General features: G+C 36.6%; 2 protein-coding genes across 14 annotated transcripts in view; both read left to right on the top strand.

Annotated features, from left to right (window-relative positions):
• The window catches only part of DIP2 (disco-interacting protein 2), a 44,066-nt gene extending 38,775 nt beyond the window's left edge, over positions 1-5,291 (top strand). For all 9 annotated transcript variants that reach the window (XM_046610843.2, XM_046610839.2, XM_046610842.2 and 6 more), the window contains one exon: positions 2,114-5,291. In XM_046610843.2, the coding sequence (XP_046466799.1) occupies positions 2,114-2,366 (253 nt within the window). In that variant the 3' untranslated portion in view covers positions 2,367-5,291. The remainder of the gene's footprint in view (positions 1-2,113) is intronic.
• A 1,024-nt stretch (positions 5,292-6,315) lies between these two features.
• Ae2 (Anion exchanger 2) overlaps positions 6,316-18,113 on the top strand; it is a 58,577-nt gene continuing 46,779 nt past the window's right edge. For 2 of the 5 annotated variants that reach the window (XM_046610847.1, XM_046610846.1), the window contains exons 1-2: positions 6,316-6,836; positions 7,223-7,574. The gene's annotated coding sequence lies outside the window, so the exon portion shown is untranslated. Of the gene's footprint in view, positions 6,837-7,222; positions 7,575-13,313; positions 13,590-18,113 lie in introns of those variants that run through there. The other 3 variants (XM_069133305.1, XM_069133304.1, XM_046610848.1) reach the window with 2 other exon arrangements.

Genomic DNA, 18,113 nt, shown 5'->3' with positions numbered 1-18,113 from the left:
GATATTGAATAGTCGATTTGTTCCTGTACCCGTAGTAGATAAAAATCTACTTAGAAATATTGCATGGATGAAAAGTAAACGTCGAGTCTTTGGAAAAACGTTTGCACAAGATCGTCGAAATACGGGATCGTAAGGATGTTATTTTAGAACGAGATATACTATTTTTATACCGTCATTGATTGTGCTGCAAGACGAAGAGTTGTTATTGCTGAAATTTTGTTTTTTTTCTCTTACCGGTTTCCCGTAAATTTACGCGATTGTGTGTTTCCATGCATCTGTATGTGTATATTTGCGAGATAAATCTTTTTTTTAATCGTGTGCTTGCACCGAATTGATCAATGTAAGTGTTTGTTTAATAGCCGAAACCAGTTTCATCTTTTACACACCAGACTCGCTAACAATAAACGTCTGGTGAAAAGGATCGATCAATATTTACAATGACGCAATTAAGTTCTTTTTTCTAACGGTTGGCGTTGAATTCCGTGGAGTCTGATACTTTTCGACTTGCTAGAAATGTTAAATTCCAGCTGCCCGATCAAGTTTCACGATAAGTTTCTTAAATCGTCATTCAAAAAGATGCATATATATAACAGGGATAAAACAAGATTAACGAGCCTACCGAATAGTTATCAATGAAATAACTTAGAGGAATTATGACCGTGAATTATGTGGCTCTTGAAACCCAGACTCGCGCGTGATTAGATAATCGTTATTTTTACACTGCTATTTAATACGTAACTCATCCTACGAGCGTAAATCGATAATATTAATTTCGTTGTATAGTGTTACATAAAATGTTGGATAGAATTAAAAATTTTTTCCTTTTTAAAGAAATTTTACACCGCTCAACTGTATATCTTTCAATGCATTTTTGAATGCATTAGCTGTTGAATAGATCTAAAGAAATTCAGTCCAGTTATTTAATGGCCTTCAATTGATATTGATTTATGTCACTTAGTAAATTGTGAATCGAGTAGCTATTATTATGAGAGAAGTAGGTGGGTGCTCAGATGAATAAACATGAACGGACATTCGTTGTTGATATCTCGTTTTGACCGAGATCGTCGTCGCGATAATCGAACTCGGGTAATTTACTAATTACCCTGCCTTCTGAAGTGAAACACTTCAGTAATTATCTCTATCTATCAATGATGTTTCGGTTAATTCTAATTACAGTAAAGATTATTATCCAACGAATTACGTAACTTTGAATTCACGCCGATTACCCCTTACTGAGTGCAATGTCGTCTAATTTAAATGCCAATGCGATTTGAATATCAATTGAATGAAGTCTGGAAATAGGCACCTGCGATGTATAACTTATAACAACCCGCATCCAAGAGATAGTCTTTGGTGTCTGTAATTAAATCCCAGCTGTGTGCGTGAAAGAACATTAGCTTATTAACTGTTCCCTTAAATAGCATCAGTTGTCACCTTTCACATACTGTATCATATTTATTTATGGACTGTTATTTTGTAGAAGAAAAAAAAAGTGCCACTGACTGACTGACTGTAGTTTTACGTAATTTTTTATAATTGATACAACAGTCGTAGTAACAACAACCTGGCTGCACTTCTGTCCAATCAAGTCAAATGGGCAATGTGCCAATTATCCTTGAAAACAAAACACCGACAATGAGAGGCTTGTACAGTCTACGTTTGCATAACAAGAACAAAAATACAACAAGTTTTTCAGAGAGACTGTAGTGGGCGTAGTTTATTGTACCGTGGATCATTATCGGTTATTTTTTTTTCTTCCTTTATTTTTAAACTGCCAAAAGTCTTGAACAACTTTACATCTATGAAACTTCTAAAACTCAGACGTTTGTTTCTTTTTTTTCAAATCTGCTGTTATTATTGAATAAACCGAAATTTTGTGGTCCGTTATCTCTACGATAAAATCTGCTGTTTGAATTGTATGAAAAATGGATTGTTAAGATGGGATATTAAGTGAGAATAAAACGTCAACAAGTTGTTGAACCTGTTTAAGTCTCATGAAAATTGATCATGCAGCGATAAGAAAAAATGAGACCTGGTAACGTGAAAAGCTTAGTTAACAATTTATCGCGGGTGTTGAGTAATCGGTATCTTATATCGTATTCTTCTGTTACAGCGCCGTATTCACGTGGACGAATCTCCTGGTGGTCGTTGTCGAGTTGGACGGAAGTGAAAGCGAAGCCCTGGACTTGGTAGCTCTGGTGACAAGCGCTGTTCTTGAGGAACATCATTTAGTTGTCGGAGTAGTTGTTGTCGTCGATCCTGGCGTCGTACCAATAAACTCTCGCGGCGAGAAACAACGAATGCACCTTCGTGACGGTTTCCTTGCAGATCAATTAGACCCTATATACGTCGCGTACAATATGTGAATCTTGTATTCACGATTTCACGAACGATTTAATACGACTTTTTGTGATTTATATATATATATATATATATATACTATACATGATATCTACTACCCAGGGAGTCAATCGACTTGAAACTATAGTTGATCAGGCAAAGGTGATGGCATAAGTAAAAGAAACATAGGTCGACCAGAGAAATTTATGACGCAGTGAATTGTGGCAATTGTCTTTGTTTTCATGAAAAAACTGAAAGGATTGGTAACTCGTGTGATGATATATCTACGTATGTATGTGTATAAGGTAAATATTAATATTTTGGTAGATGTATCGTATATCACAGGTATTTCAAAATCGTGACAAAAGTTTTTTATACGCTTTTATAAGGCAGACATAAATCGTTGTCGTTAACGTCGTAGTCTCCCTGAGGGACACTTCGTTGGATGAAAAAGCTTTTTAATAATTCACAGCTGGTTCAGTTTTTTTTTTCTCTTTTCAAGGAACCAAGCTCGCACTGGGTGCTAAGGTACCAAATGATGAGAATATCGCAATGCGCATTATTTTCCTAAGCTCCATCTATCAATTAGCCAATCATACGTCGCTGTACTTTGTCATCGCCTATTTTCAGAATTCCATTTTATCAAGTTTCAGTGCACTAACAAAACTAAACTTTGAAACCTCGAACGCATTTATAAGATTATTGTCGTTACTGAAATTTCAAGTCTTTGGTCACAGTGACGAAACTTTAGCGTCGAATTGAATCCGTAATAATTCGATTCGAAGACTCAATTTCGTATATTATTATATTTAAATTAATTCTCACAATTGAGACTCTGATTATTCAATCAGTATAAAGATAATTGTAAGAGAAAATGATATCGCATTTTTTAATATCAAAAAAATCTACAAATTTCACGACTCTTGATTTGCGCGTTAATTTACAATTCGATATTTATGAAGGAAGCGTGTTTCCCTTGAGAAAGCTTTATCTCAAATTGCACACAACTAGTAAGTTAATTGAAATACGTGATCGACCAAGCAGGATAGGTATTTATTCTCAAAACCCTTGATTCTCTCGATTGGAATATCGTTTGGTGTTTCAATGCTATAACGCACTACTGTCATTTTATTATTATTATTATCATTATTATTTTTTTTGTCTAATCGTTTAGTTTTAGAATTTATACTACTAGGACTTACGCAGAATTTAAAGAGCAGCTCATTTTATCACTTATCAACTACTTTATAATCTGTTATATAATCTTTCTTTACTATGGCTGAGAAAGATATATAGTCGCAGTATTTGCCTTTTGTAATAGACTTAAAACAATAGCAATTGTATTACACCGACGGTTTAGGCTCGCTTTATTAGCTCACATTGTCGTCGTAGCAAAAATTGAAGTTGATGTGTTTTCTATTTTATATATAATTATATACCATTATAAATATGTATATGAAGAATCGCACAAAAAATGCGCACGAATATTTACAAATATTTAAATATGTAAAAGGAAAACACATAAAAATTGGAAGAGAAATGAACGTTTTATTCAGTGAAAAATAAAAATTCACACGGACAAAAATCCTAGATAAAAACTTTTATTTGACGAAAGCTCAAATCTAAAGTATACGCATGCCGTATCTTCTACAATAAATGCGTACTTGTTTTCAAAAATTTTCATTTCTACTTTTATGTTGGGACTCTATTGGAATGTATATTTGTTAATAGTTTTATAGTTTTATATTTTATGTTTATTTTTATTAACACATACCTTACATGAGTACCAATATATTATTGTCGTTTCGTTAGTGCAATATACGTATACATATACATGAATACAAACATACATACCTATATACATAATAATATAAAATATCTGTGTAAAATCTTGAAATTCGACATGACAGATATTTTTTTTTTTTTTTTTTGTACATAGAAAATGATAGGAATGATGAGCCAAAAGAAGTAGAAGGGTGTGTAACAAAACGATTGAGCTTAAAAATTTTTTCAAAATTATCACGCCAATTGTCTGTCATAGTCTAGGATCGCTCTATGCTGTTAAGATTTTTTAGGGTTACTAGAGTGACCGGAGAACGACTAGAGGAAGGGATCTGTTTGTGACAATTTTAAGATTAAAACGTGCCATTTCATCTCGTCTCATCTCCATCTCGTTTGCACTTGTTCGTCAAGTGCTTTATAGAAACTACCTTACTACCCCATAGTGAGAGAATACATGAGGAATTTGGTTGTGTTATGTATAAATGTTGATACTAGTTAGTAGTTTAACTCGTTAGGGTATACTTGTACTACGTCATCATAGTTTTCCGATATCCTTAGTAGGCAATTCTCTTTATTACCCTAAAATCCAAAGTCCTTAATTCCCATTTTCTACCCGTTTTATCTTTCCTCACTTTACCAATACCCATCCATCCCACCCTTAACACTGTGTATATAAAGCACAACAACCGCGCGTTAAAGTTAAGTATATATAATATAATTTTTAAGTTTACGTAAAAAAAAAAAAAAATCAATAATAATAATATGATAATAATATGAGTTATTATTATCATTATTATATGTTGCGTAGCGTTATTATCTTCAATAATTAATGTTCACTCGTTCATCACTTTCTTCCCCATTATTCCCTCTCCATTAAATCATAAAAATCCCATTGATGTATCTATTAAATACATTATATACGAAAAGATAACAGATTGAGGCCGTTAAAATTTTGCGGCTCGTAGTGTTTTCTATAATAATGAGATAGATCATATACATATATACATAGAATTATAGCTAAATTTCCAATTCCCAAACCCAAACTCTTTAAATTTACATCCAAGTAACACACAATTTGTAATCGACATTGTATTACATACGAAGTACGTTAGTAAATACATGAATGCATATAGCAGCCAATCATCAATAAACGTAATTGTACATTTTTATACCGCGTTAGGTATATTATTTTATTTCTAGCTTGTCACATTATCCCTAAACGATTATTGTCCAGCGGGTCATTGGCATTGTTCCAATGAAATTTGTTTTCTGGGGAAAAAACGGCACGATATTTATTTATTTACTGCTATTTACCCTTCATCATAATTTCCCACAACTATAAATGAAAAAAAAAAAAATTAACACCGGAAACTGCACGTAGGCACCATGCGTTGTTCTTGACGCTGTGAACGCGTGGTGTGCACGTGGTTGTAGTAATATAGTATTCGTCACGGTAATCCGTGTACAATATACATACATATCATGTATATGTATTTAGGCAAGGCTTTGAACATGGTCACAAACGTATATTCAATACGTACTTCATTTTTTTTTTTTTCTCATCTCACTTTTTTTCCCGTTATAGAATATACACTGTGATGTGTATTTGCTGCGTCACTTGAAGTGAGGCTGAAATGGGATATCCGCGTCAGCACGATACTAGAGAACCGGAAATTTGACTCTCGATTTCCAGACTCCTCCCGGGCGTTATCGAGTCTCCGGGGATTTTTGAAAAGCACGCCTCGCGTTGTTCGCTCGACGAGTTAAACAGACGCGATCTACGAGGCGAGAGACGTTCGCCCGGCTTGTTAGCGGTGTTTATATCTTGCATAAGTATGTAAATGCTTGCAACCGTGTAAATATCTGCACGCACGCATGCCTGCACAATCAGACGGTTAAAAATTATTCGCGATGCCGATCGCTCCACGGGGGAAAAAAAAACATCACGCTGGTATTCATTCGTGAAATAAAAAAGTTGTGCGTCGTTTAATCGTGGTTTCTTGTATATACTTATGTACATACATACGGTATGATATTGTACATACATACATACATATACATATGCGGTGTCGTTTTACGCCGCATCTAAGTCTCCGACGACGTTTTTTATTTCCAGTAGGTATAAAAATTTACAGTTCGGTATCGACACGTTGCTCAGTCTGTGCCGGCGGTAGCAGCTAGCAGCACATAAAGATCAACGGTGTAACAACCGCTAGGCAATCTCACTGGAATACGGGTGGTAAAATTTTAACATGGCAACGCGGCTGCATTTCATTCGTAAACTATCGTGTGCTTCGTGTATATAAAATCTGTTTGGTGCATGCGATAAATTGTTTGCGAACCGTACGGTGGTCTATTTCTTCGGTTAACTTTTCCTCATTTCCCGTCCTTCTCCCCCCCATCGTGAAGCCTTGAACTCGACCGTGAAAAATTGGAGGGAAAAACAGTGGTTAAAAGCAGAACGAAAATAAGAACGGATAAAGTGGTGACATAATCGCGACGGACAGACACGTCGAGGTAACGTCGTCTCTGTAATAATTACATACGTAAAACTGGGCTTTTCGTTCCCGAACAAAAATAAAGAATTTATTTATAACCTATCGCTACACCGCTCGTTCACCGGACTCTCGTCTGATGTGTAAACCATACGTAGAGAAATTTGTGCATGTAGTTGGGAGAGTTATGCCGTTTGTTTTCTCACGAGTTTGGTGTAGGTATGCACGATATAACGTAACATAAAATGTATCGGACCGTGAGCGTGATGATAATGATAGACACGTGCCTGAGAAAATATGAAATATGTACGAGCCTGAAGTTAGTAACGTTACCGTATCGAACCGTTGAAAAAAAAATTACCATTTTGCATCTTGTTAGAATAACTCGAAAAGTTGAATTTTCAAAGTCTGAGTTTGTTCGTGCTTTATTAACGGTTTCCTGAATTTCCGGTTATACTTTAAAGTTTCAAAATAACTAGGTTTTCTAAAGTTGCATTACTACAATGACGTTACAAACTTCAGCCTGATAAAAATACGTTATAAATTACATACAAGGGTTGTGAAGGAATCGTTCATTACTTCTTCCTTTCTACCTTTTTAAACAGGGAAACAACGCGAGAAGTTTCGAGGTCTTTCTTCACGAACCTCAGACGCGGGCCAAGAACGACGAGGAGATGTTCCTGGCCGGCCGGGCCCTGAGGAAGCCTTGAGGAACGACAGAGAGACAAAGAGAGAGAGAAAGAGAGAGAGAGACGTCATTACGAGTAGCGTCGAGGCGTTGAAGCGGCGCTCCGTTCCTCTCGACGGAGTCAAAGGACTCGTCCATCAGACACCGCATATAATACTGACAATAGGCAAGCGCCGTCTCTTGCGGCATCGCTAGTGCGACCCGCGGCGTCGAAGCGTTCGGGTGAAAGTCCGGTACCGGGTTTAACCGTACCGAGGCCGGAGTCAGAGGTACGTACCAACGCACACTTATCGTTACACACAACCCTAGAAACACAGGCCTAATTTCGTTTCGTCCTTTTTGCCAAGGCTGCGCGGATACTGCTTGGCAAACTTCAATATCGAGGCGAGTAAATAAATACAAATTAATTGAAGAGCCCCTGATCGCGATTCGACGATTCGAATGTCGCGGGGTTCGTCATCCCGCTGATCAAACTTCTTTATATCTCTTGTCTTACGTTATATTTTTTTTTAGATATGTTGTACGATGGTGCGTATTTACACTGCACATGTGTCGTGATGTTGTCATGATATTGGGAGAGAGGACCGCGTGGCGAATTGCTAATTCTGACCGAGGTGTGTTATGAGAGATGTGTGTCTATAGCTGTGATAAAACCATGCGGATAACAGACAGACTCCCGCCAAGAATCTAAACTCCGTAGGAATTCCGGGAACGCGAGCATCGATTGCCGCGGCAATGGCATGGGGGAAAAAACGTGGAAGAAGGGAAACGTTGATTTTACTTAGATGATTGTAGGTAAAACCATCAAGTCACGACGTGTTATTCGTGACGATTTGCCAATATCGGGACGTATAAATTCTTGATTGAAATTTTGTCGTGTGTAGAGGCTACAGAAATCTAGAGGTTCTGGCGTTCGTTTTTCTGTTGAATTTTTTTTTGCCGTTTCTACGTGAGGCAAGTTCTTATCAACTAATCGATTAGTTGCTTTAAATATAAAGAAAAATAACATAGAGAATATGGAAAAAAAATCAGGTTCATGTAGTTTTTGCAGCGAATTAAAGCAAACTTACAACACTGCATTATATACTATAATTATGAAAACGGAGATATAAGGAAATATATTCTATGCAGAATAATTGGAATTACTATTCTGGGTTGATTTGAAGAAAACTCGTAACTTTAGAATATAATCATACATATACACACTATTTACACGGCTGTCGCGAAAAACTGGGAAGATTAAAAATTTCATACAAAATTCGCGCATATCTCGGCACGTGTATCGCATTTATATATCAGGCATCGTAATGCCTATGCAAATTCTACACATGAAAATAGATGGAGATTTTTGAATCTTAATATAGTATCCGTCGAATGCTAAGTTTGCCAATTGGCAAACGGGAGCAGCTACTATACCTGTAAAGATGACGCGGCGTTAACTGGTTTCTATGAAAGATGCTTAAAAAAATTTTACCGCCAGGATACAACTGATGAAAGTATTCAATTAACACAAAAACTTGTATATTTCCATGCTCAACGATAATTTAATTCACGTATCAACGAATCTCGCGGAAGTCTAGAAGGAAAAGAGTTTTTGTTCTAACTAGCTGAAAATCGAAGGCACGTGCGCTCCTTTATATTTACGTACTTGGTAACGAAATTGCTATCGCTTTTCTAACCACAGATTGTGTAAATACAGGAAACCAGTAACGCCGAGAACTGTACTGCAGCCAGATAAAGTCAATTGAAGCTTTACTATATAAACATACATGTAGAGCCAAATAACGTCCCGTTCAATTTGATTTCCCACTTACAATAATTAATACACGTATACATGAAGTATACTTTAATACATGTATATGTGTACCGTTCGATTCTTTGGACCGGAGTAGATTCATTGGTGTCAATTGTTGCTGTACAGTGTAAAGAGAGAAAGAGATATAGAGAGATACGCGATGATCGTGATGTAACTTATTTAGTCGACGGCGACGTCTGTTATAACAACAGACCGGTATTATAATAGTGGCTATGCGTGTCATGCAATTCGATTTAATCCTCGATGCCAAATGGGTACATATGCATATTATTACACACACGCCTCCTTCGTTACCATTCCAGTCGACGTTATATCCAAGAAATCTACTACTGCCTACCTACGATGCGGACACAAATTTCTCAAATCATATTAATCGAACATCTGCAAAGGTTCAAATTTATAAATCGAGGCGTAAGGTGTTTACTTTTTTCTTTTCTTTTTGTTTTTACAGATATTCGTTCAATGCACGTTTTTTGTCCTGATATCTGATTTCCATTCGACGTTTTTTTTTTTAAATCCAACTTGTGTGTTTACGCACATGCATGCACACATACTCACATATATGTATATATTAACTCAATTTAAAACTCCGGACTGACGTGTTCGTCACGCGCTTCCAAGTATATACAATAAGACGCACTCGATATCTCTCACCGTAATATATTCTTTAACGGAATATCGAATGTCGCCTCCGCCTCGATCCATTACTTCGTCTGCGTTGGTCGGACAACAAACAGAAGTGCGAACACACGTTATATCCATTATTGCACGGTTCTCTCACGCGCGCAAAGATATTATTATTGCGTAGATATTGTTATTAACAATATACGTATAGTTATTCGTTATCACGTACTAAAACAGTTGCCACGACGACTTGAGAATTAGTTAAATCGCACTTGTTGAAAATACTGGGAATCGGGGAATTTCACACTTTGAATCTGTTCTCGATATTCTCTTCTATTCTTCTCTTACGTACTTATCGTGGACGATTCTAGCGGAGTAATTATTAAATTCCCATACATAATCACGCATATGTCTCCATCTTTGTAACATGTGTGTATTGCATTCACGCAAACGTGGTCGCTACAAATAATTCCAAGAGTTAGTCAACCGCGTAGAATACGTAGACAATACGTATAGAAGCATTCTTCGAGGAGACACATTCCTTTCTCCCACTAAAACGTTCTTTTTTTCTTTTTCTTCCCTCTTCTCTCACTACAGTACATAATTCTCTTCTGTCATACATGACGCGATACATATGCGGGCCTCATAGTTTATTATATTACATACAAATAGCTCTGCTGCTCCGCATATATATTCACGTTCTTACAACACAACTATACCGGGACAATCTCTTGAAACTTGAAAATCAACCGCGCATGCGCCTAATAATTCAATCTCATTGGTCGGCTAAATCTTCCCGCGGCGATATTCTTGTTTGCGATGCAGGTGGGCCAACCTACGCAAAATGTGTACGTTTGAATTTTCAAAGAGCATAAGTATTAAATTCCGACCGTTTTTTGAAGAATCAACTTTCCGACCCGATAACAAATTCTTCACAAACCTTTCCGAGTCACTGACTCAGTTATTTAAGATTCTAACCTCGATAATTTATATTTTCAACTACATCGCCGGTAGAAACGGTTTGACAGATGAAACTCGGGATGGCCAGCTTGTACAAACAGACGATTAAGACTCGCGCATGCGCAGTTGATTTTCAAATTTCAAGAGATTGTCTGGCCAAATTTTGTCGATAAAATTCATTTGCATAGATCCAAAATTACACACGTTGACGTTTATGGGTATAAATTGATTTATATTGATTATAATCACGCTTGAGGAAATCTAATTACACGAACATAGGTGTGTATCACGAACACCGGTTCGACACCGTGACTGTACAGATCAAATATTATTTAACACCACGCGGCTATATATATATACGTAGTTTATAATCGTGGTTTAAGCGTGGCGCATGACGGATCGTTAAATTATCGCTTTCGCTTAATTTTCGTATTCTAATCGTGCATCGGCGATGCGATAGTATAAAACACGTACTTATATGCGGACGGGTAACTTTTGCATAGCCCGGTGAGTAAAATACCGCTTACCTTTGCGTAAGTGTTGGTAATTATTATTGCAGAGTCGCAACACAAACGTGAGATATTTTCGCGAAATAGACAGGCACACATTTAACGCGTATCGTATGTATAACGACACACGGAGTACCGATTGGGAATGTAAAAGAAGGAAAGAAAGATCGAGAGAAGAAAAAAATCGACCATCGAGAAAAGGAGAATAAAAAAAACAAACTCGCTATGGTAATTCGACTGTACGTGAAGCAAAAAAATATTTTGCAATTCGACCTCTACATCCATATACATACCTATATATATCTGTGTTCCTATTTCGCCTGTGGAACAATCTTGTGTATCTATATTATAGTATATACTATACGTATATAAATAATAGATGTAACGTTTTGCTGCGTGAAAGTTGAATTTGGCTCAATGAGAGGCAAACTACTGTATGTATATATATATATATGTATATATGTTTATACATACCTATTAAATAATGGAATATCTATTTGAATCGTAGACATATGATACGTGGTGAATTTGAAAATCGACGGATAAAAAAAATTCTTGCTTCAAGATCAAATACGAAGTTCATTTGGCGTACAGCATGCTGAGAGAAATATGAAAATGCTGAAGTATCATGTACATAATTATTGAAATTATTTCATTTACTTTTAACTTCACTTTCATACGTCGTCGTCGGGGTATAATTTTAATTGTCCCAGTACACCTAGAAAATTTAAATACACTGTGTGTATATTGTAATATATGACACATGTAGTTACTTACGCTGCAGTTCAGCAGTCGATTCCGATTACACAGTTACAAGTATGCACGATGGATGGATCGCATACGTATTTGAATCGCGGTTACACCGATGTGCATAATGGCGTGCATATAAGTTGGCTACGTAACTTGAGAAGAATATTATTATACATACTGATAACTGCAGCATACTCAGGCGCTTCACCGAGGTTCAAGTTTATTTTCGATCGTTATAACATGTAATATGTATGTGACGTACCGTAATACATATTGTTCGGATAAGTATTCTTTGAACGTGCGCACGGGGAAATGGGAACCGGATCAATTGCTGCGCGTATTCGATACACATACTTTATGTGTTATACCTATTATTTCTTCGATAAAAAGGATAATCGGTCGCAGAGGTGTAAGTGCAAACCTGAAGGGGGGGGGTTTAAAGTTTGGGCTGTCTAAAAGCATATCTATATTTATGAGTTTTTTTTTTTTTAAAGAAATTGGGAGCACTTGGAGCAATTTGAGTTCGAGGGCTTTATTATTTATAGTTTCAAGAACATTCTGAAAATTTTTCATCGAAATTAATAACAAGCTTTTTCATTTTCGTAAAAAAAAAAAAACCTAAATATAGGTATGATTTTAGATCGTCCATCGTTCATCGGCTAATTATTATAGCGTGAATCGTGATATGTACGATTATTCTGGATGACATGACGTGAGATGACGATTTTGTTACTGTAATAAGTACGATAGTTGCGTGCAGAGTGACGTCAGTGAGTAAAATTGTCACGTGATTGTTGTAGTCTCGAGTGTAAACCATATTTTGAGTTTGAAATTTTCGTCGGGCCATAATGGATCCGCCATCTTTAATTTTTTATATCCGGATTCCGCTTTTTAATCATGGACCCCAAAAACGTTAGAACACCATCTTGTTATAAATGTTGAACAAAGTTTTTTCTACACCAGAGGCGCTAGAGCTGCTGATATCAGATTTTTCAAATTCAAGCAGGGAAATACGATACAAGCAGCAACAAACGGGCGCCATGAACCTAACATTCTGCGTTGCAATAACCAAAAAAGGATCGACGACAGCGCAAAATGGTTAGGCGTACCTCGTTTTTCGCAATTCCACCAATATTCAAACAGTATTTTCAACGACACTTGTTTTGCTCAATTTTTCTAGTCACTGTAAGAAATGAAATTTTTCTCAGGGTGTATCTAGGCTCCTAGCTAGCGATTCGCTCGCCATGCGCCACGTTACATTTTATACGTTCGAAAAGGAGGGTGTAGCTCCGTGCATGGTGGGGGTCGGCTTTGACCGGTCGCCGGGCGTCTCGCCGGTCAGTGTGCTAAGCAAGCACAGGTAGAGAAGAGGAGGAAAAGGCTTCCTTTGCTCGCCGGATCGCGATCGCCGAGTAGAGCGTCGCTTTGTAGTCGTCAAGCCGTTTACAAAGTCCGACTCCTCCGCTAGCTCGTCGTCGTCGACGTCGCTTCACGTCGGCTATCCGACGGACCGATTCGGCCGCGTCGCGTGAACCTCGGTTTTTCCACCGGACTGCCGCAACCTCCGGAGAATAAATAATCTCGCCGCAAAACAACGCCGAGGGCATCGCCGTCCGTCTGTGAAGGTAAGAAAATTGCATCTCCCATCAACCGTGACGATACTCGCCGTCGTTTATCGATACCTAAGCTCTGCAACGACGCTTCTAACCGTCGGGTTAGGAAATCGCGGTTCGGTGTTTTTGCTTCTTTTAAACCGACGCTCCTTTTGCTTTGGATACACGTAACGTGCGAAGACTATCTGCGGCGGAGTCATTGTTCAGTCTTATTCGTGACGTTCGATGGATCTTGATCCAAGATCATTGAGGATTTACGGTTTTACGTACTCGTGACCCGATTCAAGTGTTTCCTTCACTTCTCGACGAGGTATTGACAAAATGAAACGCTCAAATCATCCGTGCGATAATTATCTAATTGGGTATGTTTAACAGGTATCTGTTTCGCACGCTCAAAATATTATACTTTCATTTTCTTCGTTCGTTTGTAGAGTGTAAAATGCGGACAACGCTGTCCTGTCTATGTGTGTCTCTGTGTGTGATTCTGACATTCCGAAAGTTGAGAACGCAGTTCTGACCTGACCCAACACATCGAAAGTACAGTGCAGACTACACTTATATACTTACATATACAGGAAGCATTAGAAATGAGAAGATATATGTATTACACGTATATACATCGATAAGCTTACGTTTATAATCGTCGATCATATGATCCGCACTCCGTAAGATTTACCGTACCAACAGCCGTATTTATCATTTGCCATTTCTTAGTTGAACCGTTCGTTGTTGCCTCGTCGCCATTTGAAGAAAGGGACGCTTGGCGCAAGAACGGAGCTTGAAGTCAGCACCTAACGTCGTCGCAACGAAACGTTGGAAATAAAAAAAAAATCATGATTTTCTTAGTCTTGCAACGATTTTTAAGAAAGTAAGATTTCGATATATACACCGAGAAAAATTTCATTTGTTACAGTTACTAGAAAAATTTAGTAAAACGGGTATCGTTAAAAAAACTATTTGAATATCGTTGCCAGTTTTTTTTCTTCCCCTTTCTTCTCTCTCTCTCTCTCTCTTTCTCTCCTTCCAACGCGGTTGTAAATCCGCGTAACGCGACGGCGTTTCCACGTGTTTAAACGGAAACGAAAGCAACGACGACGAAGACTGTTTTCTGTTTAGTATGTATTATCGATTGACACTCCCTACCAACCTACACCCCGTGTTTAGAGGCCACCCTAGTAATGCCGGCTTATTGTTGGTTGCCAGCTGACGTCTCGTCGCCTGGAATAACGTACGCGACCCTGGCCTCCGTTCCCTGGGTTCCACTACGACCGCTACTACGTACTACTACTAATAATGGGTGCGAACCGCGTCTTGATCCGATACAATCCTTTTCCCATGCGTTATTCATGCAAAACGTATCAACGCCTCTCACGGATTACAGGCAATGCCTGCGACTCGTTGTTAGTTCAACGATTCAAATTTCGATTGTTATTCCCTCCTTGCCCGTGAATTATTTTTCCTTTTTTTTTTTTCTTTTTGTTTGTTTAATTTTTTTCACTCTACGACTTCGCTCGATGTTTCGATAAAAATAAAAAAAATTACCGTCCCGTGTATGAATGTCGGTGAATTGTTACGGGGATTCTTCGTTTACGTGAAAAAATAACGGATAGTATATTGTAATTTTTTGGTTGTCCAAATTTTCGCGAAAAATTAAAATATAAAAATTGAATTCTTCGTTATATCCTTTCAAATATTATTATGCAACAGTTTTTGCGATACCTGATTACAATTGTTTGTATTTGAGAAAAAAATTTCCAGTTTACAATAGTGAAGTAGACTTTGAAATAAATTAATCGTCATTTGCAACGGTAGATTAAATTTCTTTTATGTTCAATGTTTCGAATTTTATGTTTATTTTATTTATTGCACTGATAGAAAAATTGTCTGGAAAATTGAAATGATTTTTGACTGGAAAATTTTTAAGAGACGGGCAATTTTATCACAAAAAACTAACTATATATATATAACACACAATATAAACATATGTACAGTCATGTGACTTGTAAAAAATTCACAAGTACGGCATTATCTATCCTATAATAATATCTATCTTTTTAGATGCTCGAATCGTGTCGTTTGCTCGTTATTTTTTGTAAAAAAAGTGATAGCTCATCGTTTGAGTAGAATCAAAAGTTATTTTCTTTCTCATCTTTTTACTATTACAATCGTAGAAGAAAAAAGAAATATTTATCTGACACGCTGTTTGTATTTTCATACGTATGCCCACGCATGCAGAGAATTCATTTTTAACGACGTATAATTGGTCTTTAATTCTTTCTAACGTATTTTTTTCTGTTTTTTTTTTCCCTCCATCTTCTTAATAACCGTCAATAATAGTCTCCTCAGCAGCTTTTACTCTCGTCCGCAGCACACACATCTGTCTTTGACAAAAATTCGTACGTGCATAATTACCCTAGTCTTTCACTCGACCCGCGATCATCATATTTTGACGGAATTCTTATTTTTTTTTTTTTTCACACAAGCTGCAGAAAACCGAACAACTCTGCGGGCGAAAACTAATAATCGTATAATATACCCATGTAGGATATACAGATGTGTTTAATATGTTTGCCTGTAATCAATTTCGCAGATAAGTATTATACGCAAAAGTAGCAAAAAATAAATGAAATCAAAAATAATTAAAAACAAATGAATCTACGTGCGTGCCTTGGTATGCTCTCTAGGTTTTCATGCGTCTCGATATGTGTGTAAAATGAAATATCTAGGTACGCACACGTCTGTTATATTATACACTGGATTGTATAAAAAAATCGAATATCGTTTTTTTTTTTCTTTCAAAATTCAAATCGAAAAAAGAATGCTGTCCGAGTTTAAGCTCTTAATATTAATATTCAAAGGTGAATCATTGGGATTTTATATTTCTCGTTCGAATACTTTGGGATTTATAATAATAATAATAATAATAATAACAATTTAATATTATAGTAATAATATTATTTTTTATTTTAACTTTGGAATTTTATAACTCGTCAACGCATTTAGCGTACCGTTGAGACCCGAACGTTTTTTTTATAGGGAATTTAACGCACTACAAAAAAGTTATGCCATCGTTTTGTGATAAATCTACTATTTTAAAAGTTATTTAAAAAAAAAACAGTCGATTTTTTTGACACAGTCTAATAATATACAACACGTATTGTTGTCGGGGAAAAAATATTCCAGTCTGCTTGATTAAGACCGACGTATGTGTAGAATATTATTTTCTTGTTGGAAATAATTTTTTTTCTTCTTCTTCCCTTCTTTTTCCCAGTCTGTATATAATCGACGAATCGTCTCTCCGTTGCATTGTATTAAACGGTAACGTTTTACGTCTTACACACAGTTTATTATATTATACACGAAGGTAGTAATAAAAGAAACGACGACGTTTGAAAAAATACAGATCGATGTGCGAAGGTGAGAAAAATATGATTCAGGGTACAATACGCATTGAAAATTAACGGTATAATAATACATTTACACAGGTATACATATACTATGCGTATTTATGTATATTAATAACAATAACAATAATAATAATAATAATGAAACGACACACGGTATCCTTCGCGCAAAACAAAAACGGGCAAGTTTCATCGACAGTCGTGTTGTTTTCATTACAATACGAATGTATGCACTTATGAATGTGTATATATGTATATATATTATAGCATGCCGGTATCTCCGTACGTAGAAGGGAAATAATAAAAATTTCTGTGACTCACAGTATTAACGAACACGGGCAAGCAAACGATCTTCGGATATTTTTTTTTTTTTTTCATTTTTTGTTCATTTTTTTTCCAAACCTTTGGACGATTTCAATTGAATTCAAATCGATCGTTACAGCTATGCGTACATAAAGAAATTAACGAACTCGAGAAGAAGAATTTCGTTTTACATACACCTTGGTTTTTTTTTTCTTCAAGTCAATCGCAATCGCATTACGTATAGATAGAAGAGTGTTTCAGCTGTGACAAAAGTGAAAAAACGATGTCTCGGAGGTTTGGTTGATCGTGACTCGTTTTTTCTTCTTTCAATCTCCGTATGTAGTATGAATTTTATTCGTTCAAACTTGTTCAAGATGTATATTGTATACATATATTATGTACGTTGCATATACAGGGTGTCTCCTGATTTGAAAGACGCCTTACGCTTTCAACCGACCTAATGGTTTAATTGGAAAACGTGTCCTACAAAAGTTTGTACGTTTCAGAGGGGAACGCGTGAAGAATTTTCTTCGCGAGGTCGAGCATCGTAACCGGTGATGCTGCGGAGGATGGACCAGTTTTTTTTTAAATGGAATAATAAATTTTTGATTCGACTCAAATATTCTTTACTCGAAAATGTACAACTTTCTTGGGAAATTTTTTTATAAAGCGAATAGTTGGTGAGTTACGACAAGAAATGAAATTCCGCGGGACGCGGAGAGGTTGAGACACGATGAATAGAATTACTAAAGCGTGCAGAGCAATTCCAAGGGCAATCCTTTTGAATCCACCTCCCCGTGTCTCGCAGAGTTTCATTTTTTCTTGTAAC

This window comes from Neodiprion pinetum, chromosome 2, assembly GCF_021155775.2.
Source record: "Neodiprion pinetum isolate iyNeoPine1 chromosome 2, iyNeoPine1.2, whole genome shotgun sequence".
NCBI lineage: Eukaryota > Metazoa > Arthropoda > Insecta > Hymenoptera > Diprionidae > Neodiprion > Neodiprion pinetum.
This window is presented reverse-complemented; position numbering and strand designations above follow the sequence as displayed.